A 17471-nucleotide genomic window follows, 5' to 3' on the forward strand; every position below is an offset into this window, starting at 1 on the left:
ATCTTTGACCCTCAAGTAATAAAATCAAAAAGGAAACTCTCCCATTTCCTGCTTTCTCTTTAGCCCTGCTGTAAGGGACCTTGTCTAACCGTTTCACATGTCATTTAGCTCAAAGTGATGCTCTTGGTTATGATGGGGAAAGGAGAGGAAACTGCTTGGATGCTGGGGCTGAGTTGCCTACCCTGGGCACTGGTTCTCATTCCCAAGCTTTTCTCTTTCTTTGTATTCTTGTTTCTTTCCTCTTTGCACTTAAAAGGGGCCAAACTTGTATAAAGGATCAAGCAGGGAATCCCCTTTCAGGAGCCACTGGTGGGAAGATACTCTGCCCTGTGCACGTCAGTGCAGGTATCAATGGACCCGATTGCTATAGAGCACCATGGAAGCCAGGAGTATAACTAGGTATGAAGAGGGCTAAGTCAAGTTTGTAAGCAGCAGATCCATGAGCAGCTTTTGAAGGGGATGATCCAAGTGTAACCACTGGTTCTGAAAGGGGCAGGAGGCACAGAGCTTGTATCAGCGGGGCTCTCCCAATTACGCTGTTTCCACCAGGACCGTATCTGCCATTGGAGCACGTGGTGACTGTTGTGCTGGCACAGAATTACACGAGGAATGAGGGTGTTTGTTTCTGCATTTCTGCATCACAGGAGCCCCCTTCTGTTTGTGTTGCTGGGGGAGGGGGGAACAGTGGTTAGTTTTAGCTAGAATTCAGGACATATTTTTTGTATGCTCTGGACTGTTTGAGACGTTAAAGAAGTGAGGTTTCTGTTCCCAAGTTAGAGCCTGGCTGCAGTCCTAAGGGAGGACATGACATGGAGGTGATTCCTGGCTTCTCCCCAGCACCAGTGTTGTTTTTTATTTGGCTGCACATACTCAAGGGGACACTTTTCCAGGGGGACTATCAGCTGAGAGTGATACCCCTATTCTTTCATGGATCACTAATGTTTCTGTGCTGGCTGCCTTGGGGAGAGACCTGGGAAAGAGTCTCCCTCCTTTCCTGGGTGTGGGAGACCGCTGCTCTGCTGAGTGTGAAGTCATTTCAAATTCTTCATTAATCTCCTGATCTGTTGGGAGTGCCACCTCGTTTGCATGGCTGAATGTATCACATTAAAATTAGCTGGTTTTTACTTTGTTAGCAAACTATTTCCCTGGGGATGTGACATTGCTGTTCCATCCCTGGGTGCAGCTCTTGGCTTTTCTTCCCATCAGTGTGTCTAACGGCAAGGTCCTGCTGAGCTGCAGGAGCCCAAACCTGATTCATAGAGGACCACAGAGAGAATAACGCAGAGCAGGCATGGCACTGAACAAATATACACGGGTATATTTATATATGACCTTGGCAAATAAGACAGCCCTTGGCATCCCATCTCAGTCCATCAGATGGTAGGTATTTAGGGGCTGGGTGTTGCTGCATGACAACGTTGGCCAATTATTCATGCAGACGTATCTGGAGGCATAAGTGCATGTGAGCAAGGGTGCCGTGCCTTCAATCCCGGCTTGCTCTTGAGTGTGTGTACTCTTAGCTTTGTTTCTGTTGGACCCTTCTTGCCTCTCTGAAAGTACCATGTATTTCCACTGCATGCATTCAGTTGCTTTCAGGTGTAGTGATCTACGCAGGGATGGGGACTTTGGACTAAATTTTCCTACTATTGGAAAACTTTAGTCCAGGGTGGATTTCTGGGGTTTGATTACTCTGTGCTTGGAGGGGCAGGTGAGGACATGTGTTGTCCAGAACAGTAAGTACCTCTGAATTTGCAGCATCATTGTCACCTTGTAATGCTTGTACTGTAACAAATATTACCTTGCTTTTCAGGGAAGGGAATGAACCTGCAGATTCCGCAAAAATCACATACAGCGAGTTGTTGCACAAAGTCTGTCAGTTCGCCAACGTCCTCCGCAGCCAAGGTAGGTGACTGAAGCAATAGTAGCATTGGATGCTGGGAAGGGTTTTAGAGATTGGGTTCTTTTTTTGCGTAGTTGCCAGTCTGTTGAGTAATCCTGTGCAAAATGCTTCACTTCTCTGTCTGCTTCCACAGTTGTAAAGCAGGGTGGATGCAGATTTGCTCTGCAGCAAACTTTTGGAGATTCATCTCTGGCTCTGTCTGTGAAAGCTAATCAGTGCTGGTCGTGTCAGCTGTACAAGGAGGAAATCTGTGCTCAAAACTTCCTGCTCTGGGTTTCCAGTAGCAGTGGTCAGTGGTTAAATTTATGCCTCTTTCAAGGGCTCTGTCTGAGAACACGGAGTGGTCATTGCAGTCATCTTACAAGAGCCATAGGGCTTGAAAGGCAAGACCCAAGGCTGGTTCAGCTCTAACTCCAGCTGAAGTTTTATTGCATGCATATAAATGTTGATTTTAAAAGCATTAATTTCTTTCTATATCCTGTTCTTTTGACATGTGATGTGTTCATTTTGACAAACGCCGTGTTCATTTTCCCTCTGCAGGTGTGAAAAAAGGAGACCGAATTTCCATCTACATGCCAATGATCCTGGAGCTGGTTGTAGCCATGCTTGCTTGCGCCAGGATTGGAGCTCTGCACTCCGTTGTGGTGGGAACAAGCCCTTTGCGTTGCTTTTGGTGCTGAGCTATTGGGAGGGAGCAGCTCTTGTTTTTGGGAGAGTGAGGGAGAGGAGCTGGAAAGATGGGTGCTGACCATGAGATGGATGGAAACTGAATTAAGGTGCTGTTTCCTAGCCGTCTTCTGTATTAGTTGTAGAGAGCTCCTTTAGCTCTCTCTATGAGTGCCTGGTGGTATTGTCTACTATGGGTGAACTGCACAGTTGCTGCTGGGGTTTTTTGGTTTGGTTTTTTTTGTTTGGTTGGTTTTGTGTGTGTCTCCTTGCTGACTTGGTTGTGTGATCTCTGTCAGTTTGCAGGTTTCTCGGCAGATTCTCTCTGTGAGCGGATTCTTGACTGCAGTTGTTCACTCCTCATCACAGCAGGTAAAACACCGTGCCTCTGAGGCATTACTGTTGCCTGTCTGGAAGGTCTTTAACAGCCAAATGCACTTGCAATTGGAAGAGGAAGGGGCAGTGCTTCAGCTGAGCTGCCGCAAGGCAGATGCACTGCTTGTAGCTGTGCTTGAGTACTGTTTTCCACTTTGAACATACAGTGAAGCATCTAAGCAGCCCACCCACTTTGTCCTGTAAAGCATGATGTCACCAGCTGCTAATAACATGTTTCCAAATGCTTCTCATCCATGTTCCTCTTCAAAATCAGCCAGATGTTTGCAAGATGTAGCATTTATGAGGCAGCCCTAATTTGAGAATTTCCTCCCTTCCCAATTTCAAGGAAATTTCTGTTGCAACTATCGCCTTGCAAAGCAAGGGATCAAGAGAGGGGTTGTGTTTGCATGTAAGCCCACTGCATTTCCCCAACTATTTTTTCCAATAGTGCAAAAAGTAGTGTTTTTATTAATAGGTCCATGGTATGGAAAGGACCCACTAAACTTTGCAGTCTGTGTTCTGGCCGCATTGGATTGTTCCCCACAGAATATTCCCAAGAGACTTGTTGGGTCAAACTGGCACCTCTCCCAGGGAAGGAATTTCACCATTTCTCTTGGCATCCATTTCTCTAGGCTAAAAGGGCATATTAGGAAACTTTTCCCATCAGCTGTCCCTCTGCTTTCCCTCACTCCAGTGCATGAGCTCTGCTCTGCCCTCCTGAAACTGCTTGTTGCTTCCAGCTGTCCCAGGCTGCCTTGGCTGTGAAGCCCCTCTAATGTTTTCCTTACCATTTTGCAGATGCCTTTTATCGAGGGGACAAGCTGATCAACTTGAAGCATATTGCAGATGAAGCCCTCCAGAAATGTAAAGACAAGTAAGTTCAGATTCCCTTGTAAGAAGGGCATTGCTGCCGGAATCTGCTCCTGCAGAAATGGAAATGGAAGTTTTCATAGGTGGGCAGACTCTGCAGCAGGTCAGACACGAGCTGCACTACGTTCGTGAGCCTTTCAGAAGTAATACATGCTTCAGCTCCCTTGTCTTAAAAATATTTTAACTTTCCTCTTGTCTGTTGTGACCTGAAGGCCCACATGCTGGATGGGAGGATTTGCTGGAGACAAACTGATCCACCATCGTTATAGCCCATGGCAGATCTCCCAGTTCTGCAGCAGCAGCTCTTGGAGTGGGAGGGAATAATGCACTGCCATATCAGTTGTGAACAGTTGGACGCAGTGCTGTGGGGCATGTCAAGATGAGGCTTAAGTGTTTCTTCAAAGCCACTCATTCAACAAGAATGAAATAAACCAGAAATGATTCAAGTTTGGGAAATGGCCGTGTAAACACAAACAGGCATTCCAGTTGACATGCACCAACATGTGGACAGGATCAGGGCCTGACTGTGCACAAGTATATGGTGAAGCTGCTTTATTTTTTTTAGGCATCTTCACTGAGATACTGTAAACCATAAAGAGATACAGATCTATCATCAGATTTTATAGAAAGGGAAATAATCATGATGAAATGACTTTGCCAAGCTTACAGACACAGTGTCTGTGTAGCTTGTATGAGACTGAATGTGGTCTTGTAAGTTAGATCAAACATGAAAATTTAGGGCAGATAGTCTGCATGTTAGAAATTTAAACTCTTTAAAAGCATTTAAAACTAAAACTTTAAAACATAAGTTTATATGTCTGTAGAATTAGGTACATGGCAGGACAGAAGTGATCCTGAAGTTGGGAATTAACTGATGGAGAACGCGTGTTGGTACTCTGACAGGGTTGAAGGGTGATAAGATCATTTTGTTTGCATTATAGGTAGGCCCTCATGAGGGGACAAACCCCCATTCTTTTCCTTGATGTCTAATCTGGCTTTGGAAGCCTTTCTTCTTTCTGAATCACACAGTTGGTCACGCATAGGGATGGGAGCAGCCACCTAACATCTGGGTGCTGCGGGAGGTCTTGTTTGTAGTGACAGGCAGGCAAATTTGGGATTTGTAAGGAATCTCTCCAGCAGCGACCTGTGAGAGATGCTTGTGGGATCCCGCTTCCTCCATAGGAATCGCACCTGATAAATCCCCAGTAAGCTGTGCACAGACCTTTCCTATTCTCCGAGCTCTGTTCCTGTGGCTGGTGTCCCTTGGCAATTTGTGGTGTGCCTGGAGTCTGCATGGTGGCATATGCTCTAGTTCAACAAAAGCAGCTCAGGGCCCCTGCTCTGCCTCTGGCCTATGAAGGGCAGGCTTAGCCCCTGCCTGAACAGCCTGGTCTGACAGCTCCTGCCTTTTACAGGGGCTCCCTTTTGAAAAAGTGCATCGTGGTGAAGCACCTGGGGAGAGAAGAGATAGCAGTGGATGGGACATGCAGCAAGTCTCCCCCTCTCAAAAGGCTGTGCCAGGATGTACAGGTATGCTCCTGGGGGGATGAGAGGGAGGATTTTATTGGTATGTGCCTGAGCCCAGCAAATCAATCAGTACAAAACCACTGCAGTGCTTCCCTGGATGCTCCTGTTCTGACTGCTGTTCCTGTTTTCTCCCTTCCTTGCTGTTGTTGCATTGCAAGTAGTCTGAAAAATGGTTCCTTTGCCTTACCAAGATCCTCTCCCTGCTGCTTCCTTTAACACCATCGATAGCTGCCAGCCCGCAGGACCCCTGAAAGCACAGCGGGGTACATCATCTAAAGCCACTAGGACAAGGACAAGATGCCCGTTTTCTTCCGCCCAGTGAAGGGCTTTTCCTTCCTAACCCTGTATCTATCTCCCCTTTTGTGCAAAGGCTGATGCTGTCCTGCACTGTAGCTGTGACAGTGGAAGCAGGAGAGGAAAACCAGGAGATTTGTGCTCGTGGCGTGGCTTCAACACAGCCCCCCAACATGACAACAATCATATGCTGAGAATAGTGCAGTCTCTGTGTAGCTGGCACAGTAACTGTGTCAGCTGTCGGGGCTGGGGCTTTCCCTTGCAACTGAAACCCGATGAAAGGATGGGGGCCAGAGGCATGTGGCAAGATAGGGGTGGAAGGAGGAGAAGGTGTTGTGGAGCCATGGCTGCCTGCTCAGCTCCTGAGGCTGGTATGCAGTCCTGCTGCGCCCAGCGGCTACCTGCTGCCTTCATCCACTTAAAAGGCAGGTTGCTTTCAACTACCTAACGGCTCCGTGTCTTGCAATGGTGTCTTCTGTCCCTCCGTGTTTGGTGATTATTTGCATTGGGTTATCCCTAGGTTGCTGCTTGCTCAGAAATGGGTTGTATTTGGGGAGTGCGTTTGAGCTTTGGGCTCTGCTTTCAGAAGGGATGGTCTGTGCACATCCTTGGAACAAGAAGTCCAGCAGATTCTGTATCTTTGAGTTAATTTTCCTCGTTCAACTGTGTTAATTTTATTAGAGTGTTGCTCGGTGTTTGCCAGCCTGGCCATGTTACTTTGGCCTCCTCTACCCTTTCTCTTGCGAGGGCAGGGTAGCTGCCCAAGCGGTGGGAAAACTGGAGCAGACTAGCCTTCCTGTGTGAGGTTTCCCTGGTCAGGTGGTTGCAGAGAAGCCTGTCCCTGCGCTGGTCACTGGTGGCGAGGTGAGGTCGTTGTGCAGAATGTCCCAGGAAGAGGGAGGAGGCTGGAGGGGGTCTCTTACCCTTTGGCTCTTGCTGCTCTACTTGTTCAGACACTTCATTAAAGATTGGTTTCCCTTGTGAGCACGTTTTTACCATGCTGTTGGCTTGTGTAATGCTATCGGAGGGCCTGTGGGCTGTATGCCGGCTCTGTGCTTCCGTACCCAGCTGGCCGCATGCAGAGGGTGGTCTCTGTGACCTGCTGCAGAGGTGGCGGGTACCCAGGGAAGGTGATGGAAAGGGGCAGGCTTTTGCTCAGAGGGCATCTCCTGGCCTGGCCCCGGATCTGAGCGCTCTCCAGCCTGCCGGGACAGTTTCCCAGCATCCGGGCCTGTGGGCTTTCAGTTTCCTGCCGGCAAAGCCTGGTGTGGATCCTCCGCTTCTCAACTTTCACACCCTCTTTGTGGATTTTTAACAGGAAAAAAAGACTGAGAGCTCACAGAGACTCCATCCCAAGGTATTTACACACAGCACTGCCTTTCTTCTCGTGGCACCTCCCCTCTGCTTCCCCCTCCGGTGCTCCACCTTCCTAACCGCTCTGACTCTGCACGGCCACACATGCCTTCCTAACTGGGTTACCAGCACTTGCATGTTAGTGATAGATACCACTCGCCGCTTGGCCAGGGCTCCCCACAGTTTTGGGGTGAATGCAGTGCCACCAACTTTGCTGCCGGAAACAAATCTGCATCCCTAAAAACCCCTGAGCGCACGTCAGTGTGCTGACCGGGGGAAATGCAGAACCACTGGGATGTGCTGTCAGCGTTCGGATGACAGTTCGTCTCTCTGCCTTTTAAAAGCAGCTCCCGCAATGCACTTCCCTTTGCAGTGAGGCTGGCAGGGATCACCCAGAGCTTCTGGGCTGCAGCGGCATGCCGTGGGCAGCAGACCTGGAGCTCCAGACCCAACATGTGGACTCTGCCCGCCCCATCCAAGGGGCCACAGACTCAGGACCCCATGAGCAGGCAGGCAGAGGCAGGCCTGGTCTCAGGGGATGTGTGCCATGCCATGGATCTGACCTCCTCCATGGGTCAGTGGAAGCTGGGTGCTAAAATGGAAGGATCCTTGAAGGAGGGATGCAAGAAAGCGACTGTTGGATGGGCTGGTGTGAGCCTACCTTGGGGCTGTTTGGCCTGGTGCCTTGCTGGGAGCTTGCTGGTGGGGCAGACTTGTGGAAGCTGCTTCCCCAGGTAAAGCCAGGAGCCCTGGGGATCTGTGAGAGCTTTCCAAGTGGGCTCGGTTATGCCAGGCTGTCAAGCAGGTAGTGTCCCCTGCACCACGTATGCAGGAGCTGCGTGTGGGGCTGTGGGGTCCCGGTGCCTCCAAATGGCACATGAACATCTTTAGGGCTGCAGAGAGTCACCGTGCCTCCGTGCACACCAGCTGAGGGAGCTGTGGGGACTCTGTGCAGGCTGTGCCTGCGCAATGGGCTCTAGCTCTGCAAGGAGGAGATGTGCCCCAGCTGGGAGCTGCAAGGCTCTGGGTCAGTGTGCCTGCCCTCGCAGAGATGTGGAAAGAGATATGGAAAGTCTGTGCTGAGGCTGGGGGGTGTTGCCTGCTCAGCTTGCCCCCAAGCTGCTCTGAGGAAAGGCAAGAAGGTCAGGTAGAGTTAGGTCTTGCACTGAACCATGCCACCCTGGAGAGGTAGCCAGCCAGCACAACTCTCGGGGTGACCTCTGCCCATCAGCCACAAGCGTTGGTGGCTCTGTTACAGCTCTGGCATCCTCAAGCAGCTCCTCTGGGCAGCCAGTGCTGGCTGGTTCCGCATTGGAGCAGTCGCTTCTTATCAGGGTAATTACCTTAAAATCCAGATAACAGATTTTTTTTCAGGTCTTCAGGGCCAAGCAGCGTGAGCCTAGCATGTTGCTGTTTCTCTCGGGCCATGCTGCCATAGGGGTCCCCGCAAGGTGTGCGGGACCGGTGGGTGTGTGGCTGTGTTAAGTGAGGCTTGCTGCTTCGCAGTTCGACTGCAGCTTGGGGCAGCCCAGGAGGGCAGGAGGAGCCTGTTTGCTGTGAGAGCACAGAGCAGCTGCTGCTGCAGGCCCTCTCCTGGCTGCTGCTGCTGAGGGGGACCTGTCTGTGTTACCAGTGGTTTGGGCAGTCTGCTTCAGGTCTTGCAGCCAGACTGTGTTTAAAGGTTTTCCTCATGGCTCTGGGCTGAGAAAAGGAGCTTCTGGAGTGGGAGCTGCAGCTCTGGTACATGGTTTGCAGCAAACAGCTCTGGGGCAGAAGCTGTGCTGTGAACATCTGCCTCGATGGCCCATGAGGGGGGTGAGGTTGGGGCTGCAGCCCTTGTCCCCCCCTCTTGCTTTTGGGCGGGCCTGTTTCTAATAATCTGCTTTTCTCAGACCCCCTGGAACCCAGCCACGGACATATGGTGGCATGAGCTGATGAGCAGTGCCAGCACAGAGTGCGAGCCCGAGTGGTGCGACTCGGAGGACGCACTTTTCATCCTCTACACAAGCGGCTCAACTGGGAAACCCAAGGTACGCTTCCCAGCTCACCGCCCGTGGGGCCAGGCTGAACTGAGTAACACCTCAGCTCTTGGAACTGGTGAGGGTCACATTGGGAGGCCCCAGTAAGAAGAGGAGCCACAGAGGTCTTGGGAAAGGGGCTGTGCTGGTCATTCCTGCTCGGCTGCTGTTTGAGCTCAGTGGACTGGTGATGCTCAGCTTGGCCTGGGAGGGTGAGGGCCCTGGTGGGAGCTTGCCCTGACAGTTGCGTGCCTTCTCCTTGTAGGGTGTGCTGCATACGGTGGGTGGATACATGCTTTTTGCTGCCACCTCATTTAAATACGTGTTTGATTACCAACCTGAGGATGTCTACTGGTGCACAGCTGACATTGGATGGATAACGGGCCATTCCTACCTCACTTATGGACCCTTGGCAAATGGGGCAACTAGTGTGTTAGTAAGTGCTGGGTGGCAGCTGGGTACTTTTACTCCAAGAAAGTGGCGGTCATGGTGCTGAGCTGCATCCCTGCATTGCTCTGCAATGAGCGTGCTTCTCACCTGTGTGCAGTGCCCTGGGCTCTGCAAGGGGGGGTGGCAGTCCCCAAGGAGGGCATGGGTGACTGCTTGGTGGCAGATGGGGGGGGTAGTTTGTGTGTGGCTTTTGGGTGGTTAGTTTTTTCAAATGCTCCCATTTCTTTCCCTTAGAAGTACAAGCCTTGTGTACCAGGGGAGCCAGGGCTGCTGCAGGGTAACGTGAAAGCTGGATCAGGAGCAGGGAGTGATGTTTTCACTGCTGATGCTGATTTGACAACCTGCATTTAACTCCTGTGCCTGTCTCTCCCTTGGCAGCATACAGCTATAACTTGCATACAGATCAGGGAGCCAGAGCCCTGTGCCCAAGACTCCCTGCGGAAATGCAAGCAGGAAAATCACTGTCATGTTGGGGGAGTCCTTTTTGGGGTTCTTGGTACTTTTGGTTGTGGTTCTGTCACTGTTTGGACCTCTTGCCCTTTACCATGTGGACAAAGTCATTTGGGCTGGTGGGACTGTCACTGTGGTAGCCACCCAAGTGCCCATGCTGCTAGGGTGTTTCAGGGGACATTTGCTAGGACAGCTGGGGTGGGGTGGTGCCAAATCCATCCCAAGGAAGCAGTAAGAGAGGGCCCTGGACTGGGCTGGTTTCACTGCATGGTGTCCCTGGCATTCCTATAAGGACGTGCCAGGGTCCAACTGCTGTTCCCTGTTGCTCTCAGCTCCTCCTGCTTGGGAAGGTGCTGCAGGTTGGTAGCAGTAAGGAATGGCTGTGTCACTGCCCTGTCTCCTGCTCAGTTTGAAGGTGTCCCCACCTACCCAGATGCTGGGCGAATGTGGAGCATCGTTGACAAGTACAAGGTGACCAAGTTCTACACGGCACCCACAGCCATCCGGCTGCTGATGAAGCATGGGGAGGAGCATGTCAAAAAGTGAGTGCCAGTCCCCAGTGGCGTGGGGGGTCCCTGGCTCTGGTACAGCCAGAGGCTCACGATGAGGACCAGGAGCCCCAGCTTCCTCGCTGAGCAGCAGCTTCCCCAGCATATTTTCTGAACAGACCAGGATCTTCTGCCTTCTACACAGCAATATGCAGGCCATGTTTCTGCACTCCCAGCACTAACTTCATTATGGTACTTCTTAGCAGGTCCTTCTTATTCATCGTAAGCTGCAGCTAAGCTCAGAGATTGCAGGTTCTCCCTGCTCCTGACCCAAAGCTCACAGAGGTGTGCTGGGCAGAGAGCCCCTCTGTGTGCTGCTCCTCGGCCCAAGGAAGGGAAGGAGCAGAGCCAAGTGGGAGCTTGGAGTGGGAGACACCAAAATCACAGAGGCTTCTTTTCTTCCCCCATGGAAGAGGGCTGAGAAGGGTCTGAACCATGCCTGGAAGCCCCAAGTACACTTTGGGTAGCCCAGGGGTTCCTGCAGGCTTTGCTGTGCAGCAGGCTTGCTGCTCTTCTCCATGGCCTGCTGAGTCCCTGCCAGCCCCCTCCTCTCTGCAGGCACAGCAGGAAGTCTCTGAAGGTGCTGGGGAGCGTCGGCGAGCCCATCAACCCTGAAGCCTGGCTGTGGTACTACTGCGTGGTGGGAGAAGAGAGGTGTCCCATTGTGGACACATTCTGGCAGACAGAGACAGTGAGTCCTCGCCTGGGTGTCCCTAGGACCTCTCTTTCCCTTGTGCTCCCTGCAGGGTGTCTTTGCGGGTTTGCCGTAGTGTTTCTTTGGTTCTATGTGGACTATTGTTTTGCTTGCCCAGGATACTCCGGTGCGGCCCGCAAGTGTTGGTTCCCCTTCTCCTCTTTCTTTCCTGGACCTCAAACAGGCTCCAAGGGGAGACCTTCCTCTCCAAAGGGTCCCTGCCAAGGTCTGCTCTGGACCCTGCTTTCCTTCCCCTCTTTCTCTCCCCCAGCAGCTCCAAAGCTTCGTGCCCAAACACAGGCTCCCTATCCCCCACTGTATCCTTCCCAAGGCCCCGTCTCCACAACTGCCCTGAGCAGCCTGCATCTGACTAGGATGTGATGTGACCAGAGCCGATGCAAACAGCTGTGGGACGGGCTGGCATGGCCCAAACTCACCCACTTTTACTCGCTCATTTTTGCCTCTCTTCGCAGGGTGGTCACATGCTGACACCTCTCCCTGCTGCCACCCCACTGAAGCCAGGCGCTGCCGTGAGTACTTTTGTTCTTCTCCCCAGGGGCAGGGAGGGCTCCCTGGGGGCTGCGGCAAGGCACTGCAGCAGCAGCTGGCACTGTCTGTGCCATGGCCTGGTGGTTACCAGCCTGCCAGGGTGGTCGTGGGATGGTGGTACGTGCAGGGAGGTGGCCACCACCCAAAATCCCAGGCCTGGCCCCGTGCAGCTGCGCTTACAGGCCCCACGTGCCGCAGCCTCTCCAAAGCCACCCTTGCTCAGCCTCCCACTCCTTCTGGTTCACGGGGTTTTAATGCCGGGGCTCACCTTCATATCTCCTTGCTCTCTGGTCCGCATGGCAGACGTTCCCCTTCTTCGGTGTGGTCCCTGCCATCTTGAACGAGTCGGGGGAAGAGCTGGAAGGAGAAGCAGAAGGCTACCTGGTAAAGAAGGGCTGATCTTGCCCACCCTCCTCTTGTCCATTCCCCATGAGCTCTGGGATATTGCTGGTAGCGTACACATGTCTTTGCTTACTCTGGGTCCACACAAGGGACCCCCTTGGGAGGTAGGAACTCCCTTCACTGCCATAACTCGCTGGGAGCTTTATGCTGTAAACAAACTGTTCAACTGATCGTTAAATGCACTTGCACACATGGGCAAGGCAGGAGGACAGGAACAACTTTTCAGCCAAGCTCCTTCCCCCATGCCAAGCCTGGCGAGACTTTCCCGGTAGATCAGCACTGGGCGGCAAGCGTCTTGAGTGTCATCACTCATGGCTGTCTCTAGCGTTTCTATCACCGCATGCAAAGACTGCGTGCATCTGTAGCACCGTGGTGCAAAGCCTGGGTTATTGGTTTTGCTCTCGCTGACTCAGGTCTGCGTTTTCACCATCAGGTATTTAAGCAGCCCTGGCCAGGAATAATGCGCACACTGTATGGAAACCACCAGCAATTTGAAACCACATACTTCAAGAAGTTCCCTGGGTACTATGTGACAGGCGACGGTAAGGTGGTCTGGGGAGTGTGTGGCTGCAGAGGCCTGGGGCCAGCAATTTAAATCTTGCCGTGTCCTGGCCTCGGAATCCCTTATCAGTTGCTCCAAGGGCTGGCACTGCTTCCTCATGCTGTCATTTCTGGCTATTTTTAGGTTGCAAGAGAGATAAAGATGGTTATTACTGGATCACAGGGCGAATTGATGACATGTTGAATGTTTCTGGTAAGAACGAGTTTTGTCTTCAGTGGAGACCGATGTGCTTTCTGACGCTAGTTGAGAGACACCTTGCTTTATGGGGAGCACTTCTGCATCAGTTTCTGACACTAGTTAAAAATGCCACTTTGCTTTATGGGGGATGGTTCTGCATCTGTGACTCTGCCCAGCAACCTGTCCTCAAAGTGGATCTAATTGCTGGGTCAGGCTTATTTCTGAGACAGATGAATCTGTGACTTGGTGACTTTCTGCATCATTTCCTCTGGAGAAAATGCATTGGAGGGAAGGAACCTTCTGTAACCTCTTAAGGAGGTCCTTAACCAGCCAAGGTGCCTCTGTGCTGAAGGATTTAGGGCCACAGGGAATCACAGAGGTTGGGCAGGACCATGTGGTCCCTAATCCAACCTGCTGCTCTGTGTAGGGCTAACCTCAAAGCTGGATCAGGCTGCTCAGAGCTGCGTCTACAGAGGTGGAGATGCTCCCACCTCTCTTGACTGAGTCTTTGAGATTCAGCTGCTTCTCAGCCCATCATTTTCCATATACTGCATTTAGTAGCTCGCTCTCTCCTTTCCTGGAGGCTGTAGGCTATAGGTACTACTGGCTGTGAGATGCTGCTGTAGTTGTCCCTGGATCAAAATAGATCCTTTCACCTGACCAGCCGTGCTTGATCCTCCACCAACTGATCATTCTGGGAGTTGACCACCTTCCCATGGTTTTCTGTGACAGTAGTCCCAGGGTGGAATGCCAGAGTGCAGGTACAGGAGCAGAGGTGTACAGGAGTGAGTTTTGTGCCCCTGCCCCGAGATGTGGAGCGTTGTTTCATCTCCCCATGGCAATGAGCTGGAGCAGTGCATGGCAGGGCCGGTTCCTGGGCTCTGCAGATCCAGGCTCTTCATCCTTTGCACCTTCCAGCTGACCATGTGGGCAGGTCTCCTCTGACCAAATTCAGCTCCTCCTCAGCCTGTGCTTTGTTTAATCCCATGGCTGTGAACAGTTCATGATCTGTTAAAGAAAGAAGCCTAAAGGTGGGAGGGAGAACAGCCAGGGGAGGTGGCCTTGCTCTGCAGGTGAGTGATACCTGGCAACTTTTGGGGTGGGGCAGCCCAGCCCCTGCACTGCTGAAACGAGTTTCTCTCTCCAACTGTTGTCTTTTCTCAAGCAAATGAAGTCAGTGCTCTCAAACCTATAGTTTAGGGTCTTTTACACCTGCAGACCTCTTCCTCCCAGCTGCTGGGAGGCTGCAGGACCCCAGCCCTGTGCGGGTCTGTAAAGCACTGCCTCTCCTTGCTTCCAGGCCACTTGCTGAGCACTGCAGAGGTGGAGTCAGCCTTGCTTGAGCATGCCGCTGTCTCAGAGGCTGCGGTGGTCAGCCACCCACACCCTCTGAAAGGCGAGTGCCTCTACTGCTTCGTGACTCTGAGAGATGGCCACGAGTTCACCAAGAACCTGACGGATGAGCTGAAAAAACAAGGTAGTAACAGCCAAATATTTGGGAGGTTACGTGGCAGGGAGAGGGAGGACAGTGCTGGGCAGAGTGATGGAGGGGTTAAGGGCTTGGGTGCTTGAATGAGGGTGCATGTAGTCTGGGGAATGCAGCGTGGACAACTGCGACAAGGTGCCCCCTCTGATTAGAGAGCACGGCTGGCGAAGACTAAAATTAGTTCTCCCGGCCTTTGGCTGTTCATGTGATGCCATCTCTACCTCTTGGGAGTTGGCAGCCATGTGAAGGACTGGGGTACCTGGCAGGCTTTCATTCGCAGCAGTGCTCTCTGGTGTGGGCACGGCTCCCATGGCTCTCCCTGGCTTGAGATCTCCTGATCATTCGGTTGCTTTGGGGTAGTGCTCTGGGTGTTTGTGCTCTGGTCTCAAGGGAGCTCTTTCATTGTCACAAGGGACTGCAGCATTTAATACATGAAATGGACCCATGGCAGTTTCTTCTCTGTAGGAACCCAACAGCAAATCAGTCCTTGCTTTATCAAAATGGTAATAGTGATTGGTGTAGCCACGATAGGAGGTCTCTTGAAGATGGAGAGAATGAAAAAATGAGTGCTTTTACCTTTGGGAAGATGTGCTTATAGCCCTGTTGGCCTTGCAGGTCTTGCTGCCCCCTCCCACAGCCTGGAGGCTCGGTGCAGCAGCCCTAAGCACTGCCTTACCAGCTTCCCCAGGAGCTGGGTTCTACATGTCTGAACTTGGTCATCCTGCCTGAAAAGGATCTGCATGGTATCTCCTAGTACCTACACTAAAATTTTTTTTTTTTTTTTGCAGTCAGAGAAAAAATCGGACCGATAGCAACACCTGATTACATCCAGTATGCCCCTAGCCTGCCCAAAACCCGCTCAGGTAAGGGGCCCAGTGACAGTGCTGGGGAGGACTGAGTGGTTCCGGCCAGTGGAAGGAAATCAGCCCTAAATTGCTCATCCAGGGCCACTCAAATTCAGGGGAGAGCAACCTCAGGGCAAGCAGAATGCCGCAGGTCTGGGCACTCCCCGGTCTGCTAAGGATGTTGAAGAGATTCTTGACTCCTGCTTTCCTTTCATGGCTGTCATTACAGGAAAGATTACTAGACGGATATTAAGGAAGATTGCCAAAAATGACCAAGATCTGGGGGACATCTCCACCTTGGCGAACCCGGGCATCATAAAACATCTTTTCAACAGCAGATGTGACACTAAACAGTAGCAGCGTGACCTGTCCCTGCTGAGCAGAACTGTAGCAGCAGCAGTGTCCTGATGAGCAGGTCCCTTGAATAACTGCTGTCTGCCCTGGGAAGGAAACCTTCACCTGTTGAATTGAATGTACAAATGTTACAAACGAGGGAAAGGCCGTGTCTCACTAGGGTGTCCATGCCTTGGAGGAGCGTGTGCATCGTGTTCCAGATGGGTATCATACATCTGAGGTCCAGCCTGGTGCACAGAGGGACTCGTCCTCCTCCCTTTTCAGCACCTCGTTCTTGATTTTTAATTTTATTTTTCTTGGGGGGGGGGGGTGTTAATTAACTTTGTGTAGTTGAGGGGCCCTGGCACCTTGTGCACAGTGGGAAGGAACTTTGGGGGTTGGAGGGGAAGTGGTGCTGGAGACTTACTCAATGCAGGCAGGCAAGGGAGGTGCAGCTGCCACTGCCCACACGCCAGCTAAGCTTCCTTTTCTACTTCGAGTGCTGCAGCCTGCAGGAGAACTTAAAAACACTCTCACATCATAACTGTATAGCTGAGTTTTAGTCTTGCATCCACTGTCCAAGCCTGTGGCTAGCAGAGGTCCCCTAGCCTGAAAGGGAGTAGGGCAAGGCTCAAAGGAGCTCTGTGCTTTAAACAGGTTTTTTAGAGCAGTTTGGTACCAAGATCTGCTCCTTCCCAACTGCATGGTGCCAGCTGGTGTGTTTTTCCCGATCCAGGGTCCTGCACTGGCCATGGACATGATGGGGAGCCACGTATGGTCTAGGAGGAAAAGCTGTAGTCTGACATGCTCCACAGAGCACTGCTTCCACCTGCTCTGCTGCCACCAGCTCACAGCTGAACTCAGAGGCTGCGCAGCTGGATGCTCCTTTTGCATCCTGGGGTAGGAGTGGGTGCTGCTGATACCAAAGGACGGAGGGGAAACAAAGCCATGCAGAGGCACCTTTCCTATTGCAGGCAAACCAGGCGCTGGGTTACAGTGCACCATGGCCATTGCTACAGCGACGAAACTAAGGCAGGCAGGGCTGTGTTACTCCTAGATGATGTTTTTTCATCAGGAAAAAAATGGTGGAAGATGTTTAAAGTGAGCTTTTGCTTAAATCTGCCATGGCTTTATGATGATGAGAGGAAAAAAGCCCAAAACCTCTAGCTCAAGACCCTGAACATCACAAGGGTACTGGCAAAGCCATTCTTCTTCAAATGAATTACATTTCACTCCAGCCCTGGGTTGAGCTGGGAGAGATACTGCCTTTGTAATGTCTGTATGAAAATTGCATGTGAACTGTTTGATTTTGCACTTAAACCAAAGGAGAAATGGGCTTTAAAACTTGCTGCAACAGCTGTTTTGGTGAGTGCCGACATACAGGCTTTACCTGCAGACTGAGCTGACTTGGCTGGGCTGCAACAGAGGAGGCAACTGCCTCTGAGGCTGGTTGCTCAGGGCAAGTGTTGCAGGTGCTCTGGTGGGCTGTTGTCCAAGTCCCAAGTCTCACTTCTTACCTGCTGCTCTCACTGGCACAGCGCTTGTCTCTGATCTATAACCTCAGTGTGTGCCGGTGTCCCACGCACCCCCCATGGCTCTGCCGCTGGATTGTGCCACCTTGTTGACAAGGATTCCCACATCATCTCTCCTCCTCTGTTACTCTTTGTCTGCTATGTAATTTTGGCTGGAAACAGCTAGAATTGTATGCAAAGTGGAATAAAATTCAAGGAAATGAAAACAGGCTTAGAGTGTGCATGGTTGTAGGTGCTTGTGTGGTGTTGAGTCTGGGGGAGAGGGGAGTGCTCAGACATTGCTGTTGGACCTGCTGTGCTGTAACTGGGGCGGGCTTTTGGGGACGGCGAGGGGTAGGTTACTGCTGGTGCAATGCTTTTTCATGGACTGAGATTTACAGGTGGTGGCTCAGTCTGTGCTGCTGCTCTGCACTGGGGCAAGGGCAGAAGCTCTGGCTCCA

The 17471-nt window shown here is 51.8% G+C and overlaps 1 protein-coding gene across 3 annotated transcripts in view; it reads left to right on the plus strand.

The window, feature by feature from the left end:
• Positions 1-17240, plus strand: part of ACSS2 (acyl-CoA synthetase short chain family member 2) — a 33943-nt gene extending 16703 nt beyond the window's left edge. Inside the window, exons 2-19 of one of the 3 annotated variants that reach the window (XM_072879152.1) lie at positions 1207-1380; positions 1811-1902; positions 2441-2544; positions 2866-2938; positions 3740-3815; positions 5227-5341; positions 6951-6989; positions 8878-9015; positions 9269-9439; positions 10312-10445; positions 11010-11142; positions 11619-11675; positions 11998-12078; positions 12530-12638; positions 12782-12850; positions 14136-14312; positions 15110-15184; positions 15396-17240. In XM_072879152.1, the coding sequence (XP_072735253.1) occupies positions 1292-1380; positions 1811-1902; positions 2441-2544; positions 2866-2938; positions 3740-3815; positions 5227-5341; positions 6951-6989; positions 8878-9015; positions 9269-9439; positions 10312-10445; positions 11010-11142; positions 11619-11675; positions 11998-12078; positions 12530-12638; positions 12782-12850; positions 14136-14312; positions 15110-15184; positions 15396-15523 (1860 nt within the window). In that variant the 5' untranslated portion in view covers positions 1207-1291 and the 3' untranslated portion in view covers positions 15524-17240. The remainder of the gene's footprint in view (positions 1-1206; positions 1381-1810; positions 1903-2440; positions 2545-2865; positions 2939-3739; positions 3816-5226; positions 5342-6950; positions 6990-8877; positions 9016-9268; positions 9440-10311; positions 10446-11009; positions 11143-11618; positions 11676-11997; positions 12079-12529; positions 12639-12781; positions 12851-14135; positions 14313-15109; positions 15185-15395) is intronic. The other 2 variants (XM_072879150.1, XM_072879151.1) reach the window with 2 other exon arrangements.
• The last annotated feature ends 231 nt before the right edge of the window (positions 17241-17471 follow it).

This window comes from Ciconia boyciana, chromosome 14 (genome assembly GCF_034638445.1).
Source record: "Ciconia boyciana chromosome 14, ASM3463844v1, whole genome shotgun sequence".
Lineage (NCBI taxonomy): Eukaryota > Metazoa > Chordata > Aves > Ciconiiformes > Ciconiidae > Ciconia > Ciconia boyciana.